Genomic DNA, 27,480 nt, shown 5'->3' with positions numbered 1-27,480 from the left:
ACAAATACGATATTTTCCAAGTTTTTCTTTTATTTATTACCGTCATAAAGGTTTTCGCCTTCCTATCGTCATAATTTTTTCTGTTTGTGTAATATACACCGTAGATATATCTTTAATTTTTCTTGTGGATGAACTTCGACCCTGTACCTTGCTTAGCTTTTCAAATAGAATGGTCACGTTCGCTGTGACGTAAAACGAGAATTAACAATTCTTCAGACTGAATAAAACACGATATTTGAATTCAACTTTCACCTCTTACATCTATTCGTCAATAGTTCTTTTTATTATTTTTTAAATTATTTTGTCTTATTTTGTCAAATGGCTTGTCATACACTGCCATCACTTTTCATCACTCGCTTAAAAAACCGTAACAAACCTTCACGTTTCTTTACAAGAAAACAAGCAAACACTGTGACCATTTCAATCCGGCTTTCAGCCCTGGTCTCTCGCGCACATTTCCCATAAAACTTTAATACAAATCATTTCATTCATTCAGTGCGGACATCTAGAGTTCTTTGACGTCCAGAACTGTGCAGCGACCGGCGCTGCATATGATGACTGGAATATCCTCGAGTTCCAGTCTTTCGGGCTCTTAATCCGCATCTGTGTAAGATGTTCCCTGGCGGAGCCCCTGTCTCCTCTTGTAGGTCCTCAGGCGGGTAGGGTCATCAGCAAACTGTAGCTGTGAGCCCCATGGGCGCATATGTCCCACACCGCAAAACCCTAGGCACCACTCAATGGTAACTTATGTTCCCTAGAACATAAATTTAACAAGAACTATTGCTCCTTTCATGTCAAACGTATGGGAGTTTTGTTCGGGGCATAGCCAACCGCTGTGCCTTGGGGGTTTTGCCTTTTTTAGTCCGTGGTTTTCGATGAGCTCGACAAGACAAGACAGCACAATAAATAACAACCAGCGCTGAGAACAACACCACGTACATGGGTAGGGTGGACATGACACTCATGTGTACTGCAGGGAGTTCATCCGGGTCCGAATCCGCCACATCCGGGTATGGAGCCACTCGCTGCACGTGACGCGGCACGATCACGGGTAACTAAGGAACAGAATAAATATTGGAAAGTCAATTTGATATTCAATTTGTTGCACGTAAATGTTTCCGTTAAGTTCGGAATGCACCGCTAGTCGTTACCTCAGGTTTTAGCATCCTTAATCTGGAGTAAACTTCGGGGGACTCGCTACTTTTGGGTGCCTTAAGTGTCGGTCTAAAAACTTTTTTTTCCAAAAAGAACAGTGCTCTTAGAATAATAATTCCGGGTGCCTGAAGGTTTTTATGTAAGATATCTTGGGTGCCCATCTCTTGAAAGCTTTTATGATAGCAAAGTTATACAAGTCGCCCAATAAGAAAAGTAGGTTGCCTGTGGCACCCACAGGCCAGAGCCATAAAAAAAAAAAGCTTTTTTTAAAAAAAAAAATAAACAAGCAACCGCAACAACAGTCATATAGGCGATTTACTTGATGGAATTTCTAACAGGTTATTTACGAGTTCGCCCACGAAGTTTCATTTGCATTTTACATAATTTATTTAACGAAGATCGACCTTAGAGTCGCTATAACCGAGTATTGTTTCTTTGTTTCAGATGATCGCTTCTTTCATGATTTTATAACAACCTTTAAATCTGATCGCTATAATCCGGGAGTCGCTAGTTCCAGGGCATTCTGCCGTGTCATACTGTTAAGGTAGAGTTCGCCTACCTGATCTAAATTAACTGATAGAAGCCATCTTTGCTTGTGGAGGTTCTCTGGGGCCGTTATATTGAGGGGATCTGGTTTGCTCCACGCCTGCGCAGGACACTCTGGTAAAGGGACCGTCTCGATGGCCCCAAGTTGGGTGGGGTCCAGCACTTTTGAGTATTTGTGAAGGTGATTTCCTGCAAAGTATCAAAGGAAAGCCAGGAATTAAAAGAAGCGAACTGAGAAGATATCTTAACAGTTTATGTCCTTAGCAGGGCAAATAATTCTTGGTTTATTTCATTAACTGTACGTACAAAATGAAACACGTTCTCTGCGTTTATTTTTAAAAAATATTTTGTCCACTTTTCTGTTTGGCAAGTTTATGCTATTTCACCTCGGGGGAACCATTTCAATCCAAGAATCAGTGTATATGTTATCATCATTTACTCTACCATCTTGCATGACAATGTGCTCATTGTTTTTCTTTTCGTTGCCAACTTGAAAAGCGCGTTTTGGTTTTGTTACATAGGTAGGAATGCCAACAGACTCACCATCCATTCTCTCTGGTACTGATTCAGAAGGCTTGGGGGGACCACTGTTCAAGTCCTTTAGTACTGGAGACATGACATGATTCGAAGTGAAGTCTAGCAGCAGGTCCAGCAGCCAGAAACAGTCTGTGAATAAAATGAAATAATTCATTCCAAGAGTTTTGTAAATTTATCATCTATCTTTGACTTCCAAATGCTTCATGTATAATGATCACGACCTACTCGTCATGTAAACTGAAACCAGTAAATGTTAAGTGGAATGGTGGCTTGGATGAAATAAATAAGTCGTAAGTGAATATGTGAACTCAAGTCGAATTTACTCAGAAATTGAAAATTCTGAGCCCCCAACGGGAGTCAAACAGATGACCCTCCAGATACAGGTTGGACACTCTAACCCTTTGAGAAAATCGTCGTGAACAAGGTCGCAAACTAGGTTCTTGTAAAACCGACTTACTCAGACGAGATGTTAAGTGAACATAACGTAACACCCCAGCAAAATAAATAAACGCTTTACACAACTGCGTAAAAGCAGTACCTTTTTCCATGTGTGCATTGTCAAGGCAATTCGAGTCACCATACAGAACGATTCTTCCGCTCGTGGGACCTGGTACCTGATAAAGTCCCAGGACTGCAACGTCCTCCTCGATCTTAGTCTCCCCCGTTACAACCTCGTTTCCCTGATGATTCAGCTTCTGTTTTATAACCAGACCGTCTGATGGAAACGAGGCTATGCTTGTCCCGGATGAGTACAGGACTGCAATGAGAAAATTACAATAGATGAAAACAGTCTAATTGTAGACTGCTTCGTTTTAACTTTCCCACAGTCTTCAAGGGTGCCATAAAATGAAAAACGAAGCCTCAGATTTCACTTCCAAAATATGATGAATAAAAGTAGCACACGGCATAGCTTTGATTTCAATAGTTATACACTATATGTAGGGTTTCATGAGAGTTAAAAGTTGGATCCACCTCCTAAAGCCTAACAGTACGGCATGAAACTACTGCTCAATAGCTTTCTTTTGAATTGTCACACTCCAGGGATACATTCAGACTTTGTACACCTTGTACAGCATAACAAACAGCACAACAGAAAGTACTGTTCAACGGCTTTAATCTGAGTAGTTTATTATAAGGCCTGATCGTCCGAGTCAGAACCTCATGAATCTTTTCAAGGTTTCTATGAGTGTTGCGTGACACCAACATTTACAATAGTCACGCAAGCAAGAGCGCCAATGCACTAGCCGTTAATACCTTTATTATCTCCAATGGTGAACTCCCCCTCGTACACCTGATCACTGAAGGCCATGTTCCAGTGAGACAGCAGTGAGTTAATAGCTGGTACATTCACTCCTCCAGTGTCAGGCATCCACCACTGCCTTGTGTTTTCATCATAAAATTTGATCTTCCTCATGACGGGAACATTAAACCAGTCACCCACTACAATCACTGACAGACCTTTCTCTTCCACGTCTTCTCTCAGCTTGGTTACTTCTTCAGCAAAGTATTCTTCTTCGCTGTCGACAAGAAGCAGTGTGCCTGAAAGAATTTGAAACAATTTAGTGTTATTGTACTAATACAAATTACCCTATTATAGGAAATTAACGCATGTGTTTATTAAAGTATTTGAAATAAACGCGACTTAAATTTACGCGAATTGAAGGAAAAACTACTTCCCAATAAAGGAAATTAACGCGATAGATGGGGTAACATTTCAAAATGAAGAAAAGTAACGCGACGAACCCAAAAATTAAAATTTTGTTGAGACAACTAGAACAAGTTTATTTCGACACTAGGCGCATAGTTCTAAACGTATGGGTAAAGCGATGGAATCGGAACGCCTCGAGCGTTCTTGACAGTTTCAGTGATACCAGCAGATTTCCTCCCTGAAGAAATAATGCTTTTTCCTAGGAGTCAAGAACGTCTGGACTGTATCGAGAAATTAGGGCAAAAATGATGGAATTAAGGTCGTTGAAATAAACGCTCCACTTAATTAACGGCGCGGAAATCAACGTTAACAAAAACTGGCGCGACTTAAATGCGCGTTAATTTCCTAAAATTACCTCGGACCTCCTAACGAAGTTTCTTATCATCAGCCTGGAGTGAAAAGATGATCTATCTGCGCACATAGAGGAGACAAACCCTAGCTACAGAAAGGTCTCTGATGAATACGTTGGCCGGAACGAAACGTCGCGTCAGACCAGCCATAATTCACATTACCGTCAACTCCCATGAGCTACACGTACGAACGCTTGACTTGAATTGGCAAGGATAGAAAATAGACTTACTGTATTTTGAAGCATCGAAACACGTGAATGGAGATCCGAGAACTTCCACAAAATAACCTGCATTCCGGAGATGCATGTACATATCCTTGAAGTTGGTGTGAATGTGATCGCCATTCCTGAAAACGATCAAACCACAAAGTATTAAAAGATGTCTTTACTTTGTTTATCTACAAAGCATTAAACACAACTGCAACTCCTAAAACGTACCCAAACACCTCAAGTCACGAAGAATCGAAAAGATGTTCCTTACATTTTTATAGATCGGCACTTAGCACAAGCAGCTTACATGTACATGTAGAAATTTACGTAAAATAAAAGATATCTCTTATAACAATGAAATACACTGCTTTTGAACTTTCCCTTTCTCTAAGACATATGCTTCCCAGCCAGCACAGGCTTATGGCAAAAGGCAAGTCGAATTTAAGATAAATGTAACTTTGCTACAGTAACCTGAATTTACTCGCCCCCTTTCAACTCCTCGACGTCTCTCTCCCTCCCAACCCCCACCACGCCCTAAACAACACTTACCAATCTAATGGGTCGTTCCTCATTTTCAAGTTGTCTCGGGGAAAATATCCGGACGGATAGCGAAGGTTGTGAAACTGATCCCAAAGCAAGCGTTTGCTGGAAATAGGAGGAAAAAAACAGTAAGTTTCGAAAATGAGTTCAACCATGAATTCAAGTGCTATGGCCAGTATAAGTTTTTTTTTAATGTTGGCAATAATCTAACTTAAAAAGTACTCTTGCGGTACCTCTTTTAACCCAGGTGCATACGTACAAATGTTGCAGGCAACCCTGCAATGAACTAGCCTCCCATCCAGGGAGGGGTAGAAATACATGTACTCCTAGTTGCTTCAACCTAATACTGCCACTAGCCCTACGCACACTTTACAAGACTGTTGTTGTTTCACATTTCAAGGAATTAGTTCTAGGGCCGTGTACAAAGTATGTGAAACAAACCTTTAAAAGAGTCATCTAAATTTTTAAAGCAACTTTCAGGACTGCACCGATTTCTTGGTAAAGCTTTGCGCTGGTTAATTGTTGTAAAATTTACTAACCTTCTTGGTGGCGTGGGTATCACTTTGACACGAACTGGAAGTTTGATGGTGGATCGCCTTGGCTCTATGTCAAATTCCTGCAGTTCAAAAAGCAATATTAAGGCAAAGAAATGACAAACGTCTGCGCAGCGGTGATACAAAGTAAAGAAAGAGGCCAAACAACTGATAGCAATTAACGTACCTGTGGTGGCGACAGAACAGTAAGTGACACGTGACCTTGCGCGATGCCTTCCCATGATTCCGCCTTCTTTGCGGCCGTGATAACCACGGCAAGGTATCCAGACCACGGCCACAAAACAGATGAATACGAAAAGCTAACCTGATAAAAAAAAAAAAAACAGCTGGCTTTTATTACCGAGGCACAACGTACGTGGCTGTGAATGTACGTTAGAGTATTTGACAGCTTTTCCACGTGCGCGTAACTAAGAAGTTGTTGTAGCCCATTCAGTTCAAGAAACTTTTCTCACCCGTAGTTACGTTGGATGGTTGGCAAAAAACCGTCAAAATTTCGCCTTACGTTTGGCAAAATTTTGTTCACAAGTTCGTAATCTATCTCAATGTTCCCTAACCTAAATCATTCTTTTTTTTATTTAGGACGGTTTTCACTTGAGCATCGAGAAGTAATTCGCATTTGCTTTGGTTTTGCATTATCATGTTATGGTTTCTAACCAATCAGAAAAAAAGCAAAACCAATCGTGACTGGCTCACACGTGTTTTCCCGCGCTTTGCGTCAGCAACATCAACATGCATCTGCTTCGATATTTGATGGGTTCACTGGATGTCTGTGTCCTTTGACATCGGCCAGCGAGATTGCTTTGTTTTCAGTTTTACGACGCTCATTTGAAAGTCGCTCTATTATAATTACTTTTTTGGTATTTTTCTACTCTAGGAAAACTAAATTTTTGTTTTATTTGAACGTAATTTATACAATGCAAAAAATTAATGTGTAAATGCGTGCATAGAAAGACATTTATGTATGTACGACAAAAAACGTATGACGGGTATACATGTTACGATAATGGTATAACGTTATGGTTAAATTTGCATTACAAACATGTTGGTGTGCTTCGTCTCGGAATATTATTAATAAACAAACCAAGATAGCGACACACTAACAACATTTCTCTATGCAGCCAAAGATGCAAAGTAAGGCAATGAATTGTGCCTTTTTGACTATTATCAAACACAATGGGCTGCAGCCACATGTAGTTACTTCAGCAACACCAAGTATAATACCAAACATTGAGGCTGACCATAATTTGGTTGTCACTCACATATAAACTATAAATGATATCAGCGCTTATTTCCAGTATAGTAATTATCACAAGTCATAACCTTACCTGAATGTAGTCTCCATTCTGGGGCAGATATGGGTGCCATGTTGGCTGTGTTGAAAAGATACAATTGTAAAATTTACTCATATTTATTAATAAAACCGAAGTCAAAGTGAGGATCCCGAGAAACTCTTGTGCCTGACAGAGACACGTTTTCATTTTTAGTACAGTAATAAATAAATTTTAATACATGTAGATTTTTTGAAGTTCAGTTGTAACTTGCTCGTCAAGGACTGATTCCCAGCTAAGGTTTTCAGAGAAACCACACCAATAGCTAGTGTGTCCAGAAACTTTTCATTGTACATAACCTGATCTCTATATTACAGGCACATGTACAGTTCTGTAGTACAAAGAACATCAAGAACCGAACACAGAAATGTAAAAGAACAACTACTACTGAAATTTCATGTACCTTTCCTTCGATTTGTCCAGTTACTCCCATTCCGTTTAAAATGGTGATCTGTTCGAGAAACATACAAAATTACTGTTTAGTTAGGCATCGATCGTTGAGCATTTAACCAGGACCTAATCATTGTGCCCCTGTAAAGTTTTTGATTAATTTTGATGCTTTTTTTATATGACTATAGGCTTTCTCTTTCATTACCTGACCAATCTGAAATACTTTTGAGAAGTGTAGATTTACAAGTATGTGTATATGTAAGTGGTGCATGCCAATCAATTGCACGAACATCTGTTTCAATCTGTAGGGTCAAAATCTCAGTTAATACATTTGTACAGCACCTGTGGAATCTACAATCACGTCTTTTGATTCCTTTCATGTCTTAAACTATAATTATGTCCAAAATCTTGCAAAAAAATCTCAGTAACTAACAATGTGAAATCTTTAAATTAATGAACTTTACCCTGATATCTGATGTACAAGGCACATGTTAACACTGTTGATGCATGTAAGCTGTTCATTTAAAAACTAAGCCTGTGAACAGGCTCACCTTTGGGCCACACGCGAGAGGCAAAGCCGCAAGAACTTGCTTTGCTTCCTGATTCACTCTTATGGCTTTGCCATGCACCCGCCTGTGTCCCCCAAAGGTGAGCCTGCTAAGTGAGGAGAAGCATTGACAGCTGCTGTGCATGTACTTACATTAACAATGGTTGGCATTCCACTATAGTACATTGGCTGTGTGCAGTATGGCCACATGTAAGGACATTCAGTCAAGTCAATGTAAGCTGGACTCAAACTGCCATAAACAACAACAAAAAACATTCATCTTACAACATTGTAGAAACACATTCACAGAATTAACTGATTTCCAAAACTTGCAAGGAAATAAACTAAAGTGAGACACAACAGCTATAATCATCTTGCTGCTACCCTACAGCCAAAATAGACTTACAAAAATATATAAAAATTGACAGTTAGAGGGTTCTCATCAATTTTTAATAGGACTAATTTTATAATTATGTTTATTAGTGAACTGGACTCACTACGCTCAGGTATGTGTACTTTGCTCATCTCCAGACTGAGGTAACACACCAGCCTAGCAATGGACAGCTGTTTTGTCCTCTTTGGGACTCGTCAGCACTGTGTAAGGCATGGTGGTAATGGGAGAAATATATGTTATTTGCCGGCTGGGAGGTCCGTATAGTGAAAAACTGTGACCGAGGTCTTGAAAAGGCTGCCCAAGGCCGCAGGCCGAGGGCAGCATTTTCAAGGCCGAGGTCACAGTTTTTCACTATACGGACCCACCCTAAGCCGGTAAATAACTTATTTATTTTTTTCCTACTTTAATGTGTTTGATTAAAAAACACCTAAAAAACCTACAAAGACTTATCTGAAAAAAAAGAAAAAAAAGCATCTGAAATAATAGAAAAGCACAATGTAGAACAGAGCAATCAGCGAGTTGCGAAACACTTTTAACTCCATTTCGGCTTTTGAGTTCTTTAGTTAATTAAACTTACTTTTCGGACTGGAAAGCACTTAGCTATTTACATTTGTATTTAACGAGTCAAAAACCTCTGTGTTGATTCCCACAGTATTCTGTTTTGACAAAAAGTTTGCGAAAGTGAAACTGAATGAAGCTGAAATGTGTAGTTTGGTCGCCTGCACAGTGACGGCACAATATTGCGAGAATTAATTTGACTGTTTTTTAATAAAGCATCTCATTTTCTTGAATGGCGATAAGCAGTATTCGGTTTTGGAGAAAAGTAGCAGAGAAGCAAGGTGTTTGAAAGGATAAATCGAGTCTGTAAACCGGCGACTTGCAGTTAACCGCAATGGCGTGAAAATCAGTGCGAATGCACAAACAACGATCGGCAAACCACGCCCATAAAACTATAACTTCATTTTGTCACTAAAGAGAATAAATACTCGCCTTTTGGAGAACTTCAAGGCCTTTAATTCCACTGCTAATTTTCCCTTTCAAATTTACAACGGTTGGTGAGCAACTACATTGATTTAAATCATTTTGGAGAGCAAAACTGTCATGGGTTCGTTCGTCTCGCCGCGAATTGAAACTCACGAAAGCGTACGTTACCGTGGCCCGTGGGCAGAGATAGGAGAATCTTGCCCGCGCTAATAACCAATCAGATTGCAGGATTCGTTACCGTGCCCTCTTGGAAAAAAATAAAAGTTCTTATTTCTCCCAACTCAGTGATCCAACACTTGTGGTACACAAGGTGGATCTCTGGAGACGAGCGCACCAGTAGTCTTAGGGTTACACTATATACGTGTATATATGTGTATGTACAAGGACTAATTTTATTCCCTAAAATATAATTACTGATTAAAAACATGTACTGAAAAAAATACCTGGCTTGGGGCTTGTAGTTACTCAGGATTTGATAAGCTTTGATGAGATCAAGCTTACCATGACCTGTTAAACAAAAAAGCAGTTTAATTAATGATTAGTACATACGCCTGTAGTAAATTGATTCATACAGGTAAATTAAATCGTTTAAAGCCAGCATGGAACATTATTTGGATTGTACAAATGTACATACCTTGTTCAAAAATGTTAAATCCAGGCAGGCGACGAGCTGAAGCCATGAGTGCTTGCTTGACACTGGCAGGGTTTACAGTGTTTCCACGATGTTGAACAGCACTAGTAGTGATCAAAGACACAAAATGCATGTCAGTCACTAAGATACTTAGGAGCATTTGCACAAAAACATTCATGAAACAACAACAAAAAACAGAAGCATTTTCAGAATGACCATTACTACAGTGTGTACTTGTACATCTCAAACAGTACTGTAAGCGCTTGTTAAATTATCAGTTCCTTAATTCATGCGCACAGCATTTTTTAGTCCAACAATTGTACCAAACAATACAATTCATCTGACTAACACTTAACACTTACTAAATTATTAAATTAATTAATTAATTAATAATTTCAACAATTACCTGAGCAAAAGAGAAACTGCACCAGCCACTACAGGTGATGCAACACTGGTGCCAGATAATGAACGACATCCACCCCTGTTAAAAGCACAGAAACAGAGCACATTTCATTAAAGTTGGCACAAACAAGTGACAAGCAAATATTGACTGTCATTTACTGTACACTTGAACACTTCTAAAGATACAACACATACTTGAGACTAGAACCCCGCACTCCAGAACCATAAGTGACAACGTCTGGTTTGACTCGTCCGTATCCAGCTGGTAATTCCTGGAAGACAAAAAAAAAAAAGAATAAAAATTTAACTTGTCATACCTGCTGGAAGACTGATAATATAAGAAGCGTTTTTTGTTAACTGACAAAGCCTTACCCATGTGGTCATCCCTCTGGAGGAAAATCGTGCAATGTGATCTTCAAAGTTGATACCACCAACACCAATAACATCCATCTGATCAGCAGGGTTGTTCAAAGTGCTACAGTTCAGAAAGAAATGAGACATCAGCTCATGGCACATGCCTACATACATAATGTGCAAATAGACACGTACATGTAAACATGTTATTGTACATAAGTAGCAAACTCGAAATGCATTCATTGAATACAAAAACACTGTGGTTCAGTTTAACCCTTGGCTTAATTTGTTTGTTTTTTCTTCGTTCTGGCCCCAGTTGCTCAAACCGTGGAAAATGCTATCCACTATCCAATATCCAGAGGAACATGTACGAACTGTTGTAAGAGTGACTGATGACGTCACTGGAGAGTTCGATAATATACATGTGTAGTTCAAAATGCAATGCATTTTGGGCATACAGTTGTTCCACCTTCAATAACTATTCAGTGGATAAGTGCTGAGTAAACATTCTATGCTAATGCACTGGATAGTAATTTATCTAGTGCATAGTGTTATCCATCCTTTGAGTAACCAGAGCCTGTTGTATTTGAAAATGAACATAAAACAAAAGGAAATACCAAATTGTTCTTAGGCTTAAATTGAACCACCATACAGTGTACATGACTGTGTAATGTAGTTCAACAAGGTACAATCATGAGTGATACTAAAATGAAGTTTCAAACTGAACATTCCTTACCCATACAGTGGTCCATCATTACCAATTGCTGAGACCATCACCACACCATTTGCAGTAAGCTCCCAGACCTACATTAACAAAACAACCAAAGAAATACAGTATTAAGTCACTAGATAAACTGGAGTACTAGTCGAATAGATTAGCTAGTTATTGAAACAGTGTTAATAATCAAGTTACATGTCAAGAAAGCTACACTCTACATAAACAACCTACATGTACTGTAAACATTGAATTTAGCTGATATTCTTAACATTAATCCTTAGTGGGCTTACAGTCACACACCTTGTCAACAAATGGCTGATCCATGAAATCAGGTCCACCAATACTCAAATTCAGAACATTCACTTTTTTCAGGATAGCATAATTGAAAGCGTCAAGAAACCATGATGTGTACGACACCTGCAGGGAAAAAATTATCCAGTTATGAAAAATTGAACAAAAGCTTTAGCTCCTTATTGGGTTCCAGGGAATGCTGGAATTAGTGAAAGCTTTTAGAAGGCCCAGAGTCCTGCAGATGATTATAAATGTTGTTTGACTAATACCGGGTAAGTTTTTTCTTGTAATCCATACCTGGCTATTAGTAAACACTCTGAAGATGTGAAGTTCTGCATCTGGAGCAAATCCAAGGCACTCCCGTGAACTGGCAACAACACCAGCAACAAAGGTACCATGGCCAAGACCTACAATTATAAACAGTCGCATTTATAACATGAAGCACATTTCTACCTTCTTGTCATCACTACATAATACAAATACACTGTACATGTACACTGCTGGCAAACACAATGTCATTACTGTAAGTGTTGGTGGCAAGACAGTGACTACAGAAATTCAAAGTCTCAAACGTACATGTATGAATTAAGCCGTCTCTATTAAATTCTTCACAATTACATGTACGTGATTGTATAATTGTTTTCATTAAACTTCCTCCACTATTTCAACAGTCACAATGTGCATGTACAGCATCTTTCAAAAAAAGAATGAACTAAGGTTCATACATTGTAAATCTTTGAAACTATGTTCTTGCATTTTTTTTTTCCTACATTAATTATGTGTACAGTCAACTCTCTCTAAAACAGTCACCTTCGGGACTGGCTCCAACTGTCTGTCTTAGAGAGGAGTCCATCTTATAGGGAGTTTAGTTACAGCAAAATGACTCGAAAACAGACACCTTTGGGACCAACACCAGGTGTCTGTCTTTTGGAGGTGTCCATCTTTTAGAGGTGTCTGCTAAGAGGGAGTTAACTGTAATACTGTTGCTGCAACAGTAGACTTCTCTTTCTCCCAACTAATACAGAAAATTATAACTTACATGTACAATGAGTGCCAAATTGATAATTAAATATTATAAATAAGTTGAAAAATGCTTACCATCATCCAGTGTCTTTTCCTCTGTCCAGTTAGTCCTGTCCATAACCTTCCTAAAATGAGGATGATTCTTTGGCAAACCAGTGTCAAAAATGGCTACCTTCACACCATCACCTTCAGGAGAATCAACACAAAAATTAAGTTTTTTGTAAAGTACTACAAAACAGCAATACATGTTGCAGGAAAATTATTACAGACTTCTTGTGTAATGGCCATTTTGAGGAAATATACAATTGCCAAAAGAGTTCCCATTTTGAACATAACTGAAAACCATAATTTTTTTCTAGTACCTGTATGACCCATACTCCATAGCACATCAGCCTGTAGAACATGGACAATCTGGAAAAACAACAAAAATTACCTCCATGAAAAAACAGACACATACACATGCAGGGCTGCAAATAACAGTTGGACATCGGCCTCTGGCCGACCACAATTTGCCAATGTCCGCTAAAATTCCAACTGTGAATTCCAACTTTTTATTTTTGCTTTCCAGTGCAAACACCAATACAGTTAATACATGTGTACGATGTCCGACCTCACTTTTGTTTTGTTTAATTCAAGAAAGGTGAAGTAGTTGGACACATGTCACTTTAAGGGAAAAAAATTATTTGCAGCCCCGTACATGTAAAACACCATCAGGTAAATTAAACTTGAGCTTACATGTACATGTATATGTTGCAGTTAATTTTTGATCTCAGTTAATTTTTTATTTCACTAGTTAGTTTTTTTTCTAACTAGTTTTTTTTTTATTCTAGGTTAATAAGTAGAAAAAGTAGAACACCCCCCTCCCTTGATATCTCATACCCCCCCTCCCCATCCTTACAAATCCTCCCCTACTACATGTATCTGCTCTTATCCCCCTCCCCTAAGTACTATCATTTATTATTTTTTTTTTTTACCAACCCGCACTGGATTTGAACTCTCAACCTCTGGATTTGCTGTCCAACCCCTTATCCACTGTGCCACGTAGGAAACGTTGGGTGAACCACTATTTTTTTAAATATATGATACCCTTACCCTAACCCCATTATTTAACTAGTTAAAAAAAATCAACTAGTTAGAAAAAACTAACTAGTTAAAATAAAAAATTAACTGATAATAAAAATTAACTGCAACATATACAATGTACATGTGGCAGAAGAAGGAATTATATAAAATCATTGTAGATAGCGAGTACAGTCATGTATATACATGTACATGTATGTATGTACAGGTACATACATACATGTATAACCAGAAACATAGTTTAAAAATTTAATTTAGTCTACCTGTCTAGGAACAGATCTGAGAATTCTGCGGCCAGGATTATGACGAAGCTGAGGCTGAAAGAGGTTATGACTCTAGAACAAAATAATGTAAAAGATCATGGTTAGTCCACAGTCCACAAATACTGAGTAACTACAATAATAAATATCAAACTGGAGAAGCCTTAATTCCCTTAAAACATGTTCAAACATGCAAACACAAATCAAAACTCACCAGTGCAAGACTTGATCTTGTTGTTCTTCTGTGAAAATAATAAAATTACTTATTATTAGTATAGTAATAGTAATAATTATAGTTCATTATAATTAATTAAAAATAATATTTAGCTCAATTTGTAGAAAGTTGAATTTCCTTTTGTTCCTTTTTTCAGGGTGGAGGGGTGGATGTACTGTAACCAATTTGACAACACTTCAGATGCATCCAAATCATTAATGTACAACTGTAGTGTTACATTACATGCCTACAGGTACATATCATGTACATGCATACAGTGTAAACTAGAGAAAGGTACAGATTTATTATTAATATAATTTTTACATCAAATGGCACTTGTCTAAGAAATGACTTTGTCACTAATTTTGTACATTTAAATTTACCTTGCACTCCAAACTTGTGACCAGCACCCAACATCCTGCTCAGCACAATCAGCATCTGGCTCCTTTCCTTTGTCAAATTCATTTTCTTTCACTTCTACACTCTTGAGAAATCTCTCCACTCTTTTTTGAGGTGTTACACTTCGAACTTTAGGATGTCGCTTCAATGCATCTACACCATTGCTTGTATCTCCTTTCAACTGAAAGTTACATTTAATTATTTAATGTCATTTAACGTACTGTACATTGTGATGATACTGTTTTGAAATACAATAAAAAAAAATTAAAATGCAGTACTGCAAAAGTCATGGAATAGCAGATTGACAACAAAATGGAAATAGTACACCAACCCTCCAAGTTTATTTTTTTCCTACAGTAAGTGACCATTTGGGCACTGACTGCTCAAGTTTGGTCTCCGGTGAAATATTTTAGTCGCTAAACTAAGCTCACGCTTTCAATCTTCTTCTCAATTTTAGTCGCCAGGCTGGGGACTTCAGTTCCAATAAAGTCGCCAGCTCCAAAATTTTAGTTGTCATGGCAACTAAAATGGTCTTAACTTGGAGGGTTGTACACACATACATGTATATACTAGATGGCAGCATTTTCCAACACTACTACAAGTTTTTTTTTATATAATTTTTATATATTTTTTTATAATTATTACTTTTTAACTGAACCCATACCTTAACAAGTGAAAAGTCACTAGGGTAGTCACTGGCAGGATTATGCCGAGGAATGATCTTCCATGAGTTAACAGCAGATGTATCAAGGGCTGCCATGACATACCCGTCCCGTGCTGATGTGCTATAGTACCCATTGAAGACAACTATGTATTCTGAAAAATGAAAATTACTACAGATTAGATATGTTGATTTAGAGCATTTGTCTCGTATTACAGTTGTTTTACGGTTTTTCACATTTGACTTGAAAGAATTTTTTCATTGGGTATGACCTCAAAAATAATTCTGGCTACAGGACTTTATTAAACACCCTGGACCACCCATCAAATAACCTTTTTAATGCCCTTGGGCCTTAATATAGTTTTAAGGTGCATCACATGATTTGTTCTTGTCCAATAGAAGACAGCATTTCAGTTGGGGGTACATGTATAATAGCAAGTGTTACTTTCGGAACTTTATGGTGCATTATTTCAAACATCTACAGTGTGTAATACAATGTAACTACTTTGTAAGTTCTCAAAAAATCTGACATTTCAGCAGCCCTATCTTTATCTACCTTATTACATGAAATTTTCGCGACACGTTATTTAAAATTTCGCGATTTTAAGGTGCGCATATTTCGCGACACTTAAATTTCGTGATTTTGCAAAATTTTTGTATATTGAATCACTTTATTTTCGTGTTTTCGAGTAAGACACAATTTCCTTGGCAACATTATTTAACATGCCCTTGAATTAAATAAAACGACTTCATCAAGGGAACAATATCGCAAATATTAACAAGCTAGAAAGCAAGGGCGGGACTAAAACTCGGCAATAACATTAGCAAAGCAGTTCTCACAAAGTCTACAATAATATTAGGTCATTCTTGTACATAAGTTACCGTATTGTTTTGAATCAATTGACGAAAACACCCATTTACATTCAAAATTCCTTCCTTCAGTGGTACTAAACTTATTCTTTCTTGATTATTGACCTGTGATTCACTTAATTTTCGCATCATGTTATGTTCGTAACACATATTATTGTTCACGTCACTTTAATTTCGCGATTTTTTTTGGAATCGCGAAATTCGCAAAATTAACGCGTCGCGAAAATATCATGTAATAAGGTACACGTATATCAAGGGAAAATATAGCTCAGGTGTGTTTTAGCAATTTGAACCCAGAGTAGCAGTGGTTTGTGTACCATAAAATTTCGGTTATAAGCCCTGAGCTCATACAACTTCGTAAGGGGGTTTTTGGGTGGGCTTATAACTGGAGGAGCTTACAGTGTATATCTGGGAGGGCTTACATGTATAAGCAGAATGAAAAAATGTTTCGAAACAAGCCACAGCAGTGTTGATCAAAATATGTTTTTAAGTTTGAAATTCATAATTAAGTCTGATCATCTTGGTGACAGTCACCAACAACAGTTCTTTTCTAAACTACCGTAAATGATCAGTTAAGCGCCGCTACTTAAAAAAGCACCATTCTCCAATTAGGTTGCGGCGCTCAATTGATCATTTACGGTAGTACTCTTCACTAGACATTCACAAGCATTGACTTTACACAAAAAAATTTCAAGTAGAGTAGAGTAGAGTTCCCTTCGATCTTTCTTTTTAGCAAGATCAAAGGGAACACTGCTCACATAGTATGTACATCTAACCCAGCCATGCCCCTAAATTAAAAATCCCTTGTCTAGAGGACAAATTATTAACCTACACGCATAATCAGCTTAGTAGTATGCCATGTGGGGTGATTCAACAAATTAAAAGACCAACCCTGGAGATTAACCCCCAGGTTTACGTTTTCAGTGAAACGAACATCAAATCAGTTAAATAATTTTGAGTACAGGTAAGCTTAAGCCTTAGCTTTAGACTTTTCATTCAACTTCAATTCAAACTAATTATTGCTGCGACTGATGTTAATGCATAATCAGTTATCGCAATTGAAAAGTATCGTTTCTTCGTGATCGCGATTCTAAAACCACACTTGTTAAAACGTCATTGGCTTGGTGTATTTTAGAAGCACAAACAACAGAAATCACGAAAGCTGACTTTGGTGTGACAATCTATAGCGTCAACACATGGCAAACAAAAAACCATTATTACACCGTCTTAGTCGTAATAAAATTGGACTTTTGTGTCCTTAAAAACAAATCAGTATTAAAACTTTCGACTGGTATATTATGAAATGTTTTCCTTTACAAAAATCAAGCCTTTTACAAACATGTCAAATACACAAAGTAGCTAACATTGTATAAAGAAAGATATTAGATTAGAGCTTTATATCAAGACAGAAACGTACGTCGTATACAAACTTAAACAATCGTTGAAAACAACTCAGTGAATCCACTCACCATTTTCTACAACAGAGGTCTTGAAATCGAAGACAGATTCACTCGTAGTGGCCGAAACTGTAGAATTCCGCGAACAGTCGAACGGTGTTTCATCAGACAAGTTTACAAGAAGACATGCGAACAAAAACACGACCCAAACGCGTCGCCTTCGACCGCCATGCGAACTTCCAGTGGAAGGCATTGACCTAAAGAAATGCTCATTAATCTTCTGCTAAAGCCAGTCCATTTCTGAAGTGAATAAAGCAAAAAAGAAGCCGGAGTTTAAGTAGAAACTATCGGCCATGAACGCTTTCTACAGACAAACATAATGATTGTACGGAGCTTCAGAAATTGGTCATGTGACAGTGTAGGACGGATGTGATTGGTTGAATTTCTCGGCGCACGGAAACAAACCGACCTTGTGAAGAATGTGGAGCACCATTCATAAAGAAAAGTGATATTGCTATGGTACACCTACGATTTCACGAGATATGTAATTAACAGATTTTATGAATAAAAAGAAAAAGCCAGGACGCGAAAGTTTTCCTTTGTATTCACACATGGGGTCAATCATAGTCTGGAAAAAGATCAAATAATATAACTGGAAAAAAAAAAATCTTCGATCAGCATGAAGATGGGGACACGCATCCTGCATACTGCTAGGATCAGCAATGTCGAAATCATTTTCTTTGTCCCATGCTCGTGTCATAGTTGAAAAATTCATCTTCATTATTTATCACCGAGCTTAAAATTTACCATCTTTATTATTTACAACCACTTGATGATTTCGACATTGCTGATCCTAGCAGTATGCAGGACGCGTGTCACCAGAAGATTATGTACTTCTCGTGTCACAACCTAGTAAATGGCCCAGCTCACCACGGGTCTCTCGTAGCTCAGTTGGTTAGAGCGCCCAACCGGTATTTGGGAGGCCATGGGTTCGATTCCTGTCGGGGAATCAGAATTTTCCTCTATCCCATGCTCTTGTCATTGTTGAAAAATTCATCTTCATTATTTATCACCGAGCTTAAATTTTACCATCTTTATTATTTACCGACACACATGATGAATTCGACATTGCTGATCCTAGTAGTATGCAGGACGCGTGTCACATATCAACCTGGTAAGGTCTAGTAAATGGCCCAGCTCACAACGAGTCTCTCGTAGCTCAGTTGGTTAGAGCGCCCAACCGGTATCTGGGAGGCCATGGGTTCGATTCCCGTCGGGGACTCAAAATTTTTCTTTGTTACATGCTCGTGTCATTGTTGAAAAATTCATCTTCATTATTTATCACCGAGCTTAAAAAAAATTACCATCTTTATTATATACAACACACTTGATGATTTCGACATTGCTGATCCTAGCAGTATGCAGGACGCATGTCACATATCAACCTAGTAAATGGCCCACGCTCACCACGAGTCTCTCGTAGCTCAGTTGGTTAGAGCGCCCAACCGGTATCTGGGACGGGCCATGGGTTCGATTCCCGTCGGGGACTCAGAATTTTTCTTTGTCCCATGCTCACCGGATGCTCGTGTCATTGTTGAAAAATTCTTCTTCATTATTTTCATATTTGTTTCCACCTGATATGAATGGAAATAGGGACATATTTGTCCCGGACAATCATTCCCTGCGTCCCTCTCCCTCAGCCCCCAGCATACCTGCATTTTTTTTGTTTTTGCCATCGCTCCGTTGGCACGATTCGATCGATATTCGACTGAAATCGAGCCTGAGGCAGGGAACTGGAGGGAGGGGGTAGGAGGGATAGTCCCAGTAGCAAGCAGAGTATCATTTCCAGGCAAAGGCTTGATTGATTTTTGATTTATAGTCTTAACTCTTTAGCATCAGGCACAAAAAAGGCAAAATTTGACATCATTGCATGTTTATTAATATCTCAACAGGCCGATTTACAGCAGTGTGGTCTACAATGTATCTCATTGGAAAGTGCACAAAATGGTCTTCTCAGGAAAAAAAATATATCTAGTCATGGCAGCCCATAAGATTTTCGACTGAAATCGAGGCAGGGGAGGGAGGACCGGTAGGAGGGACAGTCCCAGTTTCAAGCAGAATATCATTTACTGGCAGAGGGTTGATTATTTCTTGACTTATAAAAATAACTAGTTATTCTCGGACTAAACGTATACTGTAGATCAAAAGAAACTCCTTGAAGCCATCCTCTTTTTTGCCATCCTTTTTTTTTACCGTCGTTCAACCGACCCAAATCTTGGGGATTTCCAAAAAAGGGTGGGATATTAGAAAATCAAAGACGTGCTATTCCAGCAGTTGCTGCAAGGTCGTGGATGCTCGCAAATCGCAACTGAAAGAGTGTTGGTGGTACATCTGTCTTCACTTTTCTTTAGTTTTAAATTTTTGTGGTACAGTACTATCGATGTTTTAACATTATAAACCTTTTTTGCGGACTGGTACCCATTTTTTTCCTGCCCCTTTTCTTTTCGTTTTTTCCTTCTTATTCTCGCTACCTTCTATTCCGGTGCATCCCTTCTACTGGTTGGGAAAGGTTAATCAATGGTAAACCCTGGAAAGGATACCTTAATCAAGTACAGGTAAGTACAGGTGTACTGGCCTGTTTTACCACCAATTTTGCACAAAAACTGAAAATGTTTTATTTTTTTTTTGATTAGCTCTGTCAGAATACAGTCGATATTGGACAGTCGTGTGTAACGGTCTATGCAATCTGTATTAGTTGCGTGACACAAAAAGCCGCTGACGAGCATGAGGAAAGTGGTGGAATGACCGCCCTTCCAAAAAAAAAAAAAGTTGGGTTTAAAAAAGAAAAAAAAAAGCTTTTCCCGTTTCACTGGGCTGTTATCAATATATAAAGAACCAACCGTCTAATCTTCATTCAAAAACAATTGCAATGTATATTGCAAGTCCTGCGTTTCGATTGGTTAACAGGCAATGGTATATGAGCTCATATACCATTGACACATTATGGTAGCCGAAACGCGTCAACAACAAAAAAAAAGCTTGGAAGCTAAAATATTGAAATTCTTTGGGCATTTCAGAGTGAACTACTTACTCTGGGCATTTTTAATAAAACAATTATTCCACTCGCGCTTGTTGGATATGAGATCGTTATAGCCAACTCGGCGCTATGCCCTTGTTGGCTATCTACCATCTCATTCCAACGCGCGCTCGTCGAATAATTGTCAAATAGATACTTCCATTACATAGATTTACATTACGTGCACGCGAGAATGGAACTTAATACATCAAAAGTGACCATCACCTTGGGCTACCGTTAAGTTCCGGTTATAAGCTTTGGCCTTAACAACTTCGTGAGGGACTTTAGGTGGGCTTATAAATGAAAGGGCTTATCCGGGAAAGGCTTATTAGCGGAATTTAAAAAAAAAATAACATTTCGAAACAAACCACGAGAGTGTTGATCGAAATACGTTTTTAAGTTAACTGAAAACGCATAATAAAGCAACATTCAGTATTTAGCCCCGTTCAGATCTGTTCAGTACTGTTCATCCGGCAGAGGGGGGCTTATATCCGGGGGGACTTATAACCGAATGTATTTTTTTTTTGTTTCCGGGTAGATTGGCCTATAACCGGTGGGGGGGGGGCGGGGGGGCTTATAACTGGAATTTTACGGTATGCTAACTGTAGCGGTACCAAACCACGAGTTTAAACTCGCCTCTCCAAGGTACTACGCTTACCGCCATCATAAGAACGTGGCAACTTCCTCCACTTGCAAAAATGTTAAGGCACACATGAGGGTTATATCAGATGATTAAACGGTCATACTACGTCATAGCAAATTCCCTATTCCCCTTATCAATTTGTCTCAATTTTGGGATTAATTGAATGCAGACGTATAAGCAGGGAGGAAGGTCGGTATTGAAGTTATTTCATTTTGTTTTTTAGTGTATCGGGAGAGTGTCTCAACAATTTTGCAACTGGTTGTACATTTGTATAAAATCAAAAGAATTTTAATTGTTTAGTTTCCTTTAATGTTTTTTGGGCTTATGGAAATCGGATGTAAGAAAACAGGATGTACAGAAGTGTACAAAAATGTACAGGTCGATACAGGCCCCTGTCTTAGTTAATCAAAGGACGACTCTGACCGTACACGTTTTACGATGACAAAAAAGTTCGGATTTACTGTATGAAAAAGCTAAAGCTAATAATCCCATAACAAATTAAAATTATTTCAGGCTAGCAAACTTCTGAAATGTAATTATTGGTCAGAACGAGTTCTATGTAGTTGAAAAACTTAAAACAATTATAGTTTTAAAACTTGGCGGATAGTACACTTAAAAAAACACAAGCTGGCGGTAGGCTCTTACCGATAGTGCTTGCACTTTTTTGGCATTATTTGGCTTCGCAAGCATTTTGTTTTTTTACATTTTATACCAAAAAGCACTGCTAGCATTATTTTGGATTTTCGACTGATTATTTGTATAATTTTGTGTTAAAAAGCACAATCTAACTTTATTTATAGCCTCTCATTAAACATCAAAAAGGAAACAAATTTCTTTATATGAAGTCTTGTCTTTATTTTACGCATAAATTATACCATCTGAAAACAAATTCCAAGATATTTTAAAATTCCTCTTGTAGATTTCGATGAAACTCCACAGAGCTGAAGGTATACGTAGCGTGGAGGATCTTGAGAGAAAATGCGGTTAAGGGCTGAAATTCGATTCAGAGCAAAAACCTGTGTGACGTCATTGTCACGTGATATTCAGTCCGATCTCCCAAAAATTTATATCATATTGTAGTTCAGTCTATGTGTAATCCATGTTATAAAGTAGATATGTCATTGACATTAATCCCTTTAAGTATGAGGGTTTCAAAGTTGATAGGTATCGTTAGAAAAAAACTGGGTCGAGAATTTAATGCTCTTTTACGAGCACTATCGGTAAGAGCCTAGCTAGCGGCCATTTCTATTGTAAAGCGTGTAGCCAATAGTAGGCATTTTCATAAGATCGTTTGTCAAAGGTTACAAAAAAACTATCATTTTTGAAAGTGGAAAAACTATCTTTCTGTAGCTGAAAATAAAACTCTTGTTAAGAAGCAAATGTTTAACAACAATAGTTAACTAAATTGATTTAGACGCTCAATTCACAGTGCTACTTTAATTAGTAGTTGTTTAACATGAAACTAGCTAAAGCACAATTAAAATTGCGTACAATTTATTCATTATAAATACGACCTTATATTTTGAGCCATGTGCAACTCATTTGATTCAGAAAGTTTAGAACTACAAAAAACGTCTACTTTTCACTTAAGCTCCCCCCTCGAATCTTTGACTGAGAGCAAAACCACCCGTTGTATGGGGGGTTGGGATAGGTGGGAACCCGGCCTTTCCTGCATTGAAATTTAACCTCACACTAAGAAAAAGACTTAGCACATGCAAATGAACCTTGAAGAAACCTGTACCACTCTTTGCTACTGTCATGACTGATAAAATTACATGATGAGTTGCTCTTTTTTCTTTAACTCAGATACAGCTATCCAGTGCACCATAACGTGAGACTACGTGATTTAGATTTCGAACTCGAGCTCCCGGTCGTTTAATGATCTCTGTCTCGATGATAAGAAAATGCAAAAACATATGAATTAGGAATCCGAGGTACATCGGCGGACCAACCTCGAAGACAATATCCAGACTTGGCTCTTTGATTTCACACCTGTAAAAAAGGAGCTTAAAGTTAATTTTTTAAAGATCAAGTACGTGCATATCGAAGGCAGGTGATTTTGCAAGCTTTTCACCGCTCTAAAAACCACGGGAGGACTGAGTTCCAGCTTCCTCACTAGGATTTCTAAGACCGTTAAGGTATCGTCATGTTTAATTTCGCACGCTTGAAAATAGAAAAGGAAAGAAAGAAATATAAAACAAAACGACTCCCAGCAGAAATTAAGTACTACTTTTACGCGTTGTCACACACCTGAGTCTTCTGTCGAACGGTCCCACATACTGATCAATCAAAGTTTCTAAAAAAGCGCCAAGTATCGCTAACATCACAGTGGGCACAAGGAAGTGATTCATCTTGACGTCTGGATTTTTCTGGGGCACGGATCGTACGTCCACCTTAAGGAACAGACCCATTAGAAACGCAGTCGAGATTCCGCGTGTAGCACACTTGGCGGCAAACCAGGCAAAGTATGGTGGATCAGCAATGTTGATTTTGTCATTTTCAGCATATGCCCAATAGCCAGAGATAGTTCCTTTCATTATCCAACATATTAACCCAACCGCGCCTAAACAGCAAACCTGTGAAGACAAATTAAAACTGCCAATGTTATGGGTGGTAGGTGAGGGTGAGGAATTTGCAAGCTAGCGTAGCTCGTAGGCTCGGAGTCAGCGAGTTATATTCTTGAGAGAGCAAAGTTGTGGAACAGTTTCCTGCTTTATTTTTTTAACATTTAAAATTTAAGTACCGTCGCCACACAGTTTGATTTAATTTGCACACGGCATCCTCGAAAAGCAATTCTATATTGTCTTAACTTTATTCTTTTATAGTACAGACTGTTTGTTAGTAACGTTGTTAAAATGGCTGAAGGATTTTTTAAAATAATCTGAGAGGACATAGTCACGCAAACTAAAAAAGCCTCTTTTTACAAGAAAAAAAGGAGCATTGTTTGACAGCCATGCATACAGAACGTTTTCACTGTCACGCAAAAAAAACGCAAGTCGAAAATTATAATCAATCAGTAAATGAAAAGAAGAAAACGGGATATTATAGGACTAGGAGATTAATACTGAAAGAAGTCATTTCTCTAAATGTTGGGTCCGCGCGTAATCCCACACTTCAGATACGTAGTCGTCGAAGTGTTTTGCACAAATTTACAGAGCCCAGGATGGAGCCGCCATATTGACGCACCCCAGTGGTGCACCAATATGGCGGCCGGAAAAAACGCGTGAACATGATGTGGAACTTGCATTGGCTATCTACAGGTCACTGATTATCTTTACTGGTCAAACAAACATTCACATGAACACTTTCCCTCCGGCTGCTACTTTAACTTCTCAAATAGCCAAAAATCACAAGCTAAGATAAATATACCGTAAAATTCCGGCTATAAGCCCTGGGCTTATACAACTTCATAAGGGTTTTTGGGTGGGCTTATAAGTAGAGGGGCTTATATCCGGGAGGGCTTATAAGCGGACTAAAAAACGTTCCGAAACGGGCCACGGGAGTGTTGATCGAAATACGTTTTAAAGTTAAAAACGCATACTAAAGCAACATTAAGCCCTGTTCAGTACTGTCATCCGGCAGAGGGGGGCTTATATCCGGGGAGGCTTATAATCGGATGGATTTTTTGTTTCCAGGTAGATGGGCCTATAACCGGGTGGGCTTATAAGCGGGGGGGCTTATAACCGGAATTTTGGCACTTGATTGCGTCACGTGAAAACGACAGCATCAGGTTTACGTGAAGTTTTCCCGCCTAATGTTTCGGCAGATGACGAAGATACACTCCCCTTCTCCTTAATAAGCGTTACAGGAATAATTTTGGGGTTGAACGATACAGAAACATGAAAACAGCACATTACCATAATATTGACTCCAGATGACCCCTTCTTCCTGTCTGCAGTGTCTGAATCTATGTCATTGTTTCCCAGAAAAAGCGCTCCACAGCCAACGATTGCCAAGTTGATGATGATGGCGAATACATGTACCCATGCATGCACGTGAAGCTTGGATACAAAATATAGGGCACAACAAATCGGTGCGGAAAGGCTTGTAAATCCGAGAATATATCCCAGAGTTCTGCACTGTTGTTCTGATACGGTCAGATTTCTGAGCATACGTTCGGCAGTCTCCTGGACCTCGCCGTCCCCTTCTTCCTCCAAGGAATGTTCAAGGAACAACAGAGAACATAAAAGACGGTAATCTATGATCAACGCTTTGTAGAAAACCGCAAAAACGTCAAACCAAGGACCGTACATCAGTTTAGTGTGACTTAACTGGACATCGCTGTCCTCGTTGACTTGAGCGTCCACCCATTCGATGAAGTTATAAAACGCCAGTGTTTTAAAGTAAAATTGGGCATTTTCTTTGTACCGTGGACAGATGGTCCTATAACGTAGAACTAAGATATAAATCAACGCTTGGACGGCCTTCTGAACAAGGAAATTGGACTTGTCTGCGACAACAAAGGGCCAAAACGTTTGAAGTGCTTCTGAAGTTTCTTCTTTCTTGGAAACATTAGCTGCGACAAGAAGAAAGATCTCTGCAATGATCAACGGAATTGTTATCGCTCCAACAACGAGCCCCATTGAAGGCTGCTGTCGAGCCAAAGTAGACTGATGGGCCCCATCTTCTGGTTTTGAAAAGAAAAGCGCCGCGCCAGCCACAACGAAGGCTATTCCAAGGAGAAACCCGGTAGCAAGGCGGAAGTAAATCTTTACCTCGTGGTTGCCTGAATTCGTGAATATATTGACAGAAACCAGCAATGTCCCTATCAGAAAGATGAGGAACGTAGCTTGGGATGAAAATACTTTGACACAATCCCTGAAACAGACGCCCAGGATACTCAAGACGAGTATAACCAGGTAGAACAGCAAGGCATAAGATGCGGTGATGACTTGAGATGCTGATATCGTCGTGTTTAGATCACGCTCGGTGGCATTGCAGGGAAAGTCGTGAGCCAAGTCGGAGTCGGCAGAGTGGTCTAGCCAATCCATTTTCGCTTTGAGCTCCCAGATGACTGTAGACTTTCTTTGAGATATATACTATTAAAAGAACCGCTTTCACTTCTGCTCGCTAACTTCGTTAGTCTGCGTACGTCAACGTAGAGAATGTCCCGGATTTCTAAGAATTTATATTAGAGATCTAGAGATGTTGTTTCCTAGAAACAAATTGAGTATCTTGTCTACAGTTTCTTCCGTTTACAATTTAGTACATTGAATTTAGGTAGTCTGTAAGGGAACGTAAAGAAACAGATCGAGTACAAACAAGAAAGCAGTGTTGGTAGCCGCTAGTTTAATTTAGTCCGGCGGCTTAGCTCGAAATTTTAGTTGAATTGTGCACTTTTTGATACAAGCATGAAACTTGGCACAATGAAAGTGGTCACCAACAGAATTTTTTTTAGATATAGTGCCAAGCCCGAAAAACACCGGTTTCCATGGAAACCTTAATTTATTTACCCTATTCAGACCGGGCTTTTTTGGATCTTTTCAGACCTCCGTTACTTCCAGAATATTTAAGCAATGACAATGAAACTTAGGGAATATATAGTATGTCCAAACACCTATCTTTTGGTATACGTCACGTGAGAAGATGACGTCACATGACGTGACAATTACATCATAATGTCAAAACAGCCGCCATCTTGGATCCGCCATCTTGGATTTCGAATTTTTTCCAAAACGTCATAAAACCGCCCAAAATCACTGCAGAGTACTCAAAATCAATAAAACTGTGATTAAAAACCGTAAATGGATAAAAATAATTGCATTAAAATTATTTTTCATTAATAAAAACACGAAAATTACAAAATTGGGAAAACATGCCTGTCAAAATGCCGTTGCCATGGTGACGTCAAGCTCCTGACACAACAACTTACCCTACCAAATTATTTCCTGATAAACTTGCAAAGTTTGGTGGCGTTTGGTTGAATCTTGAAAAATTTATAAGCGTTCAAAGTCAGCGCGGACAATTTCCGCCCCTCCCGGTCTGGATAGGGTTAAAATCAATGAAATTTCGTGAAATATTTGTTTTTCCTGGTTTATAGACAAATATTATTATGCCAGGTAGTGATACCAAGTCGCACGTACAAATTTAGAATGAGATGCTGTAATTAAGACTGTTCACAGCCCTATATTTTCTTATTTTTCTTCTGTTAGCGAACGGTCAGACCTGGACGCTAGCGCAAAACGAAAGGGGCAGGGAACTGGAGGGAGGAGCCGGTAG

At 38.7% G+C, this 27,480-nt stretch overlaps 2 protein-coding genes across 2 annotated transcripts; both read right to left on the bottom strand.

Annotated features, from left to right (window-relative positions):
* Nucleotides 1-12: 12 nt before the first annotated feature.
* LOC144649722 (membrane-bound transcription factor site-1 protease-like) lies at nucleotides 13-17,935 on the bottom strand. The gene is made up of 27 exons (XM_078509286.1): nucleotides 17,615-17,935; nucleotides 15,279-15,430; nucleotides 14,599-14,795; nucleotides 14,216-14,243; nucleotides 14,005-14,076; nucleotides 13,024-13,072; nucleotides 12,737-12,847; nucleotides 11,936-12,045; nucleotides 11,648-11,764; nucleotides 11,366-11,433; nucleotides 10,648-10,750; nucleotides 10,471-10,547; nucleotides 10,280-10,354; nucleotides 9,877-9,977; nucleotides 9,686-9,749; nucleotides 8,018-8,114; nucleotides 7,331-7,378; nucleotides 6,925-6,969; nucleotides 5,766-5,903; nucleotides 5,585-5,661; nucleotides 5,055-5,150; nucleotides 4,527-4,642; nucleotides 3,493-3,777; nucleotides 2,777-2,995; nucleotides 2,245-2,367; nucleotides 1,715-1,890; nucleotides 13-1,055 (listed from the first exon to the last, which is right to left on the bottom strand). Exons 1-27 carry the CDS (start codon nucleotides 17,793-17,795, stop codon nucleotides 795-797), a joined length of 3,186 nt encoding a protein of 1,061 aa, XP_078365412.1. The 5' UTR covers nucleotides 17,796-17,935; the 3' UTR covers nucleotides 13-794.
* Nucleotides 17,936-22,234: 4,299 nt separating this feature from the next.
* LOC144649721 (uncharacterized) lies at nucleotides 22,235-26,547 on the bottom strand. Its single transcript, XM_078509285.1, has 3 exons — nucleotides 25,119-26,547; nucleotides 23,512-23,837; nucleotides 22,235-23,253 (listed from the first exon to the last, which is right to left on the bottom strand). The coding sequence occupies exons 1-3, from the start codon at nucleotides 26,250-26,252 to the stop codon at nucleotides 23,064-23,066; spliced, it is 1,650 nt and encodes a 549-aa protein (XP_078365411.1). The 5' UTR covers nucleotides 26,253-26,547; the 3' UTR covers nucleotides 22,235-23,063.
* Nucleotides 26,548-27,480: the final 933 nt, after the last annotated feature.

Source organism: Oculina patagonica, chromosome 4 (assembly GCF_052425735.1).
Source record: "Oculina patagonica isolate OP01 chromosome 4, crgOcupat, whole genome shotgun sequence".
NCBI classification, from domain to species: Eukaryota; Metazoa; Cnidaria; class Anthozoa; order Scleractinia; family Oculinidae; genus Oculina; species Oculina patagonica.
Note: the sequence above shows the minus strand (reverse complement) of the source record. Positions and strands in the feature narration are given on the sequence as shown.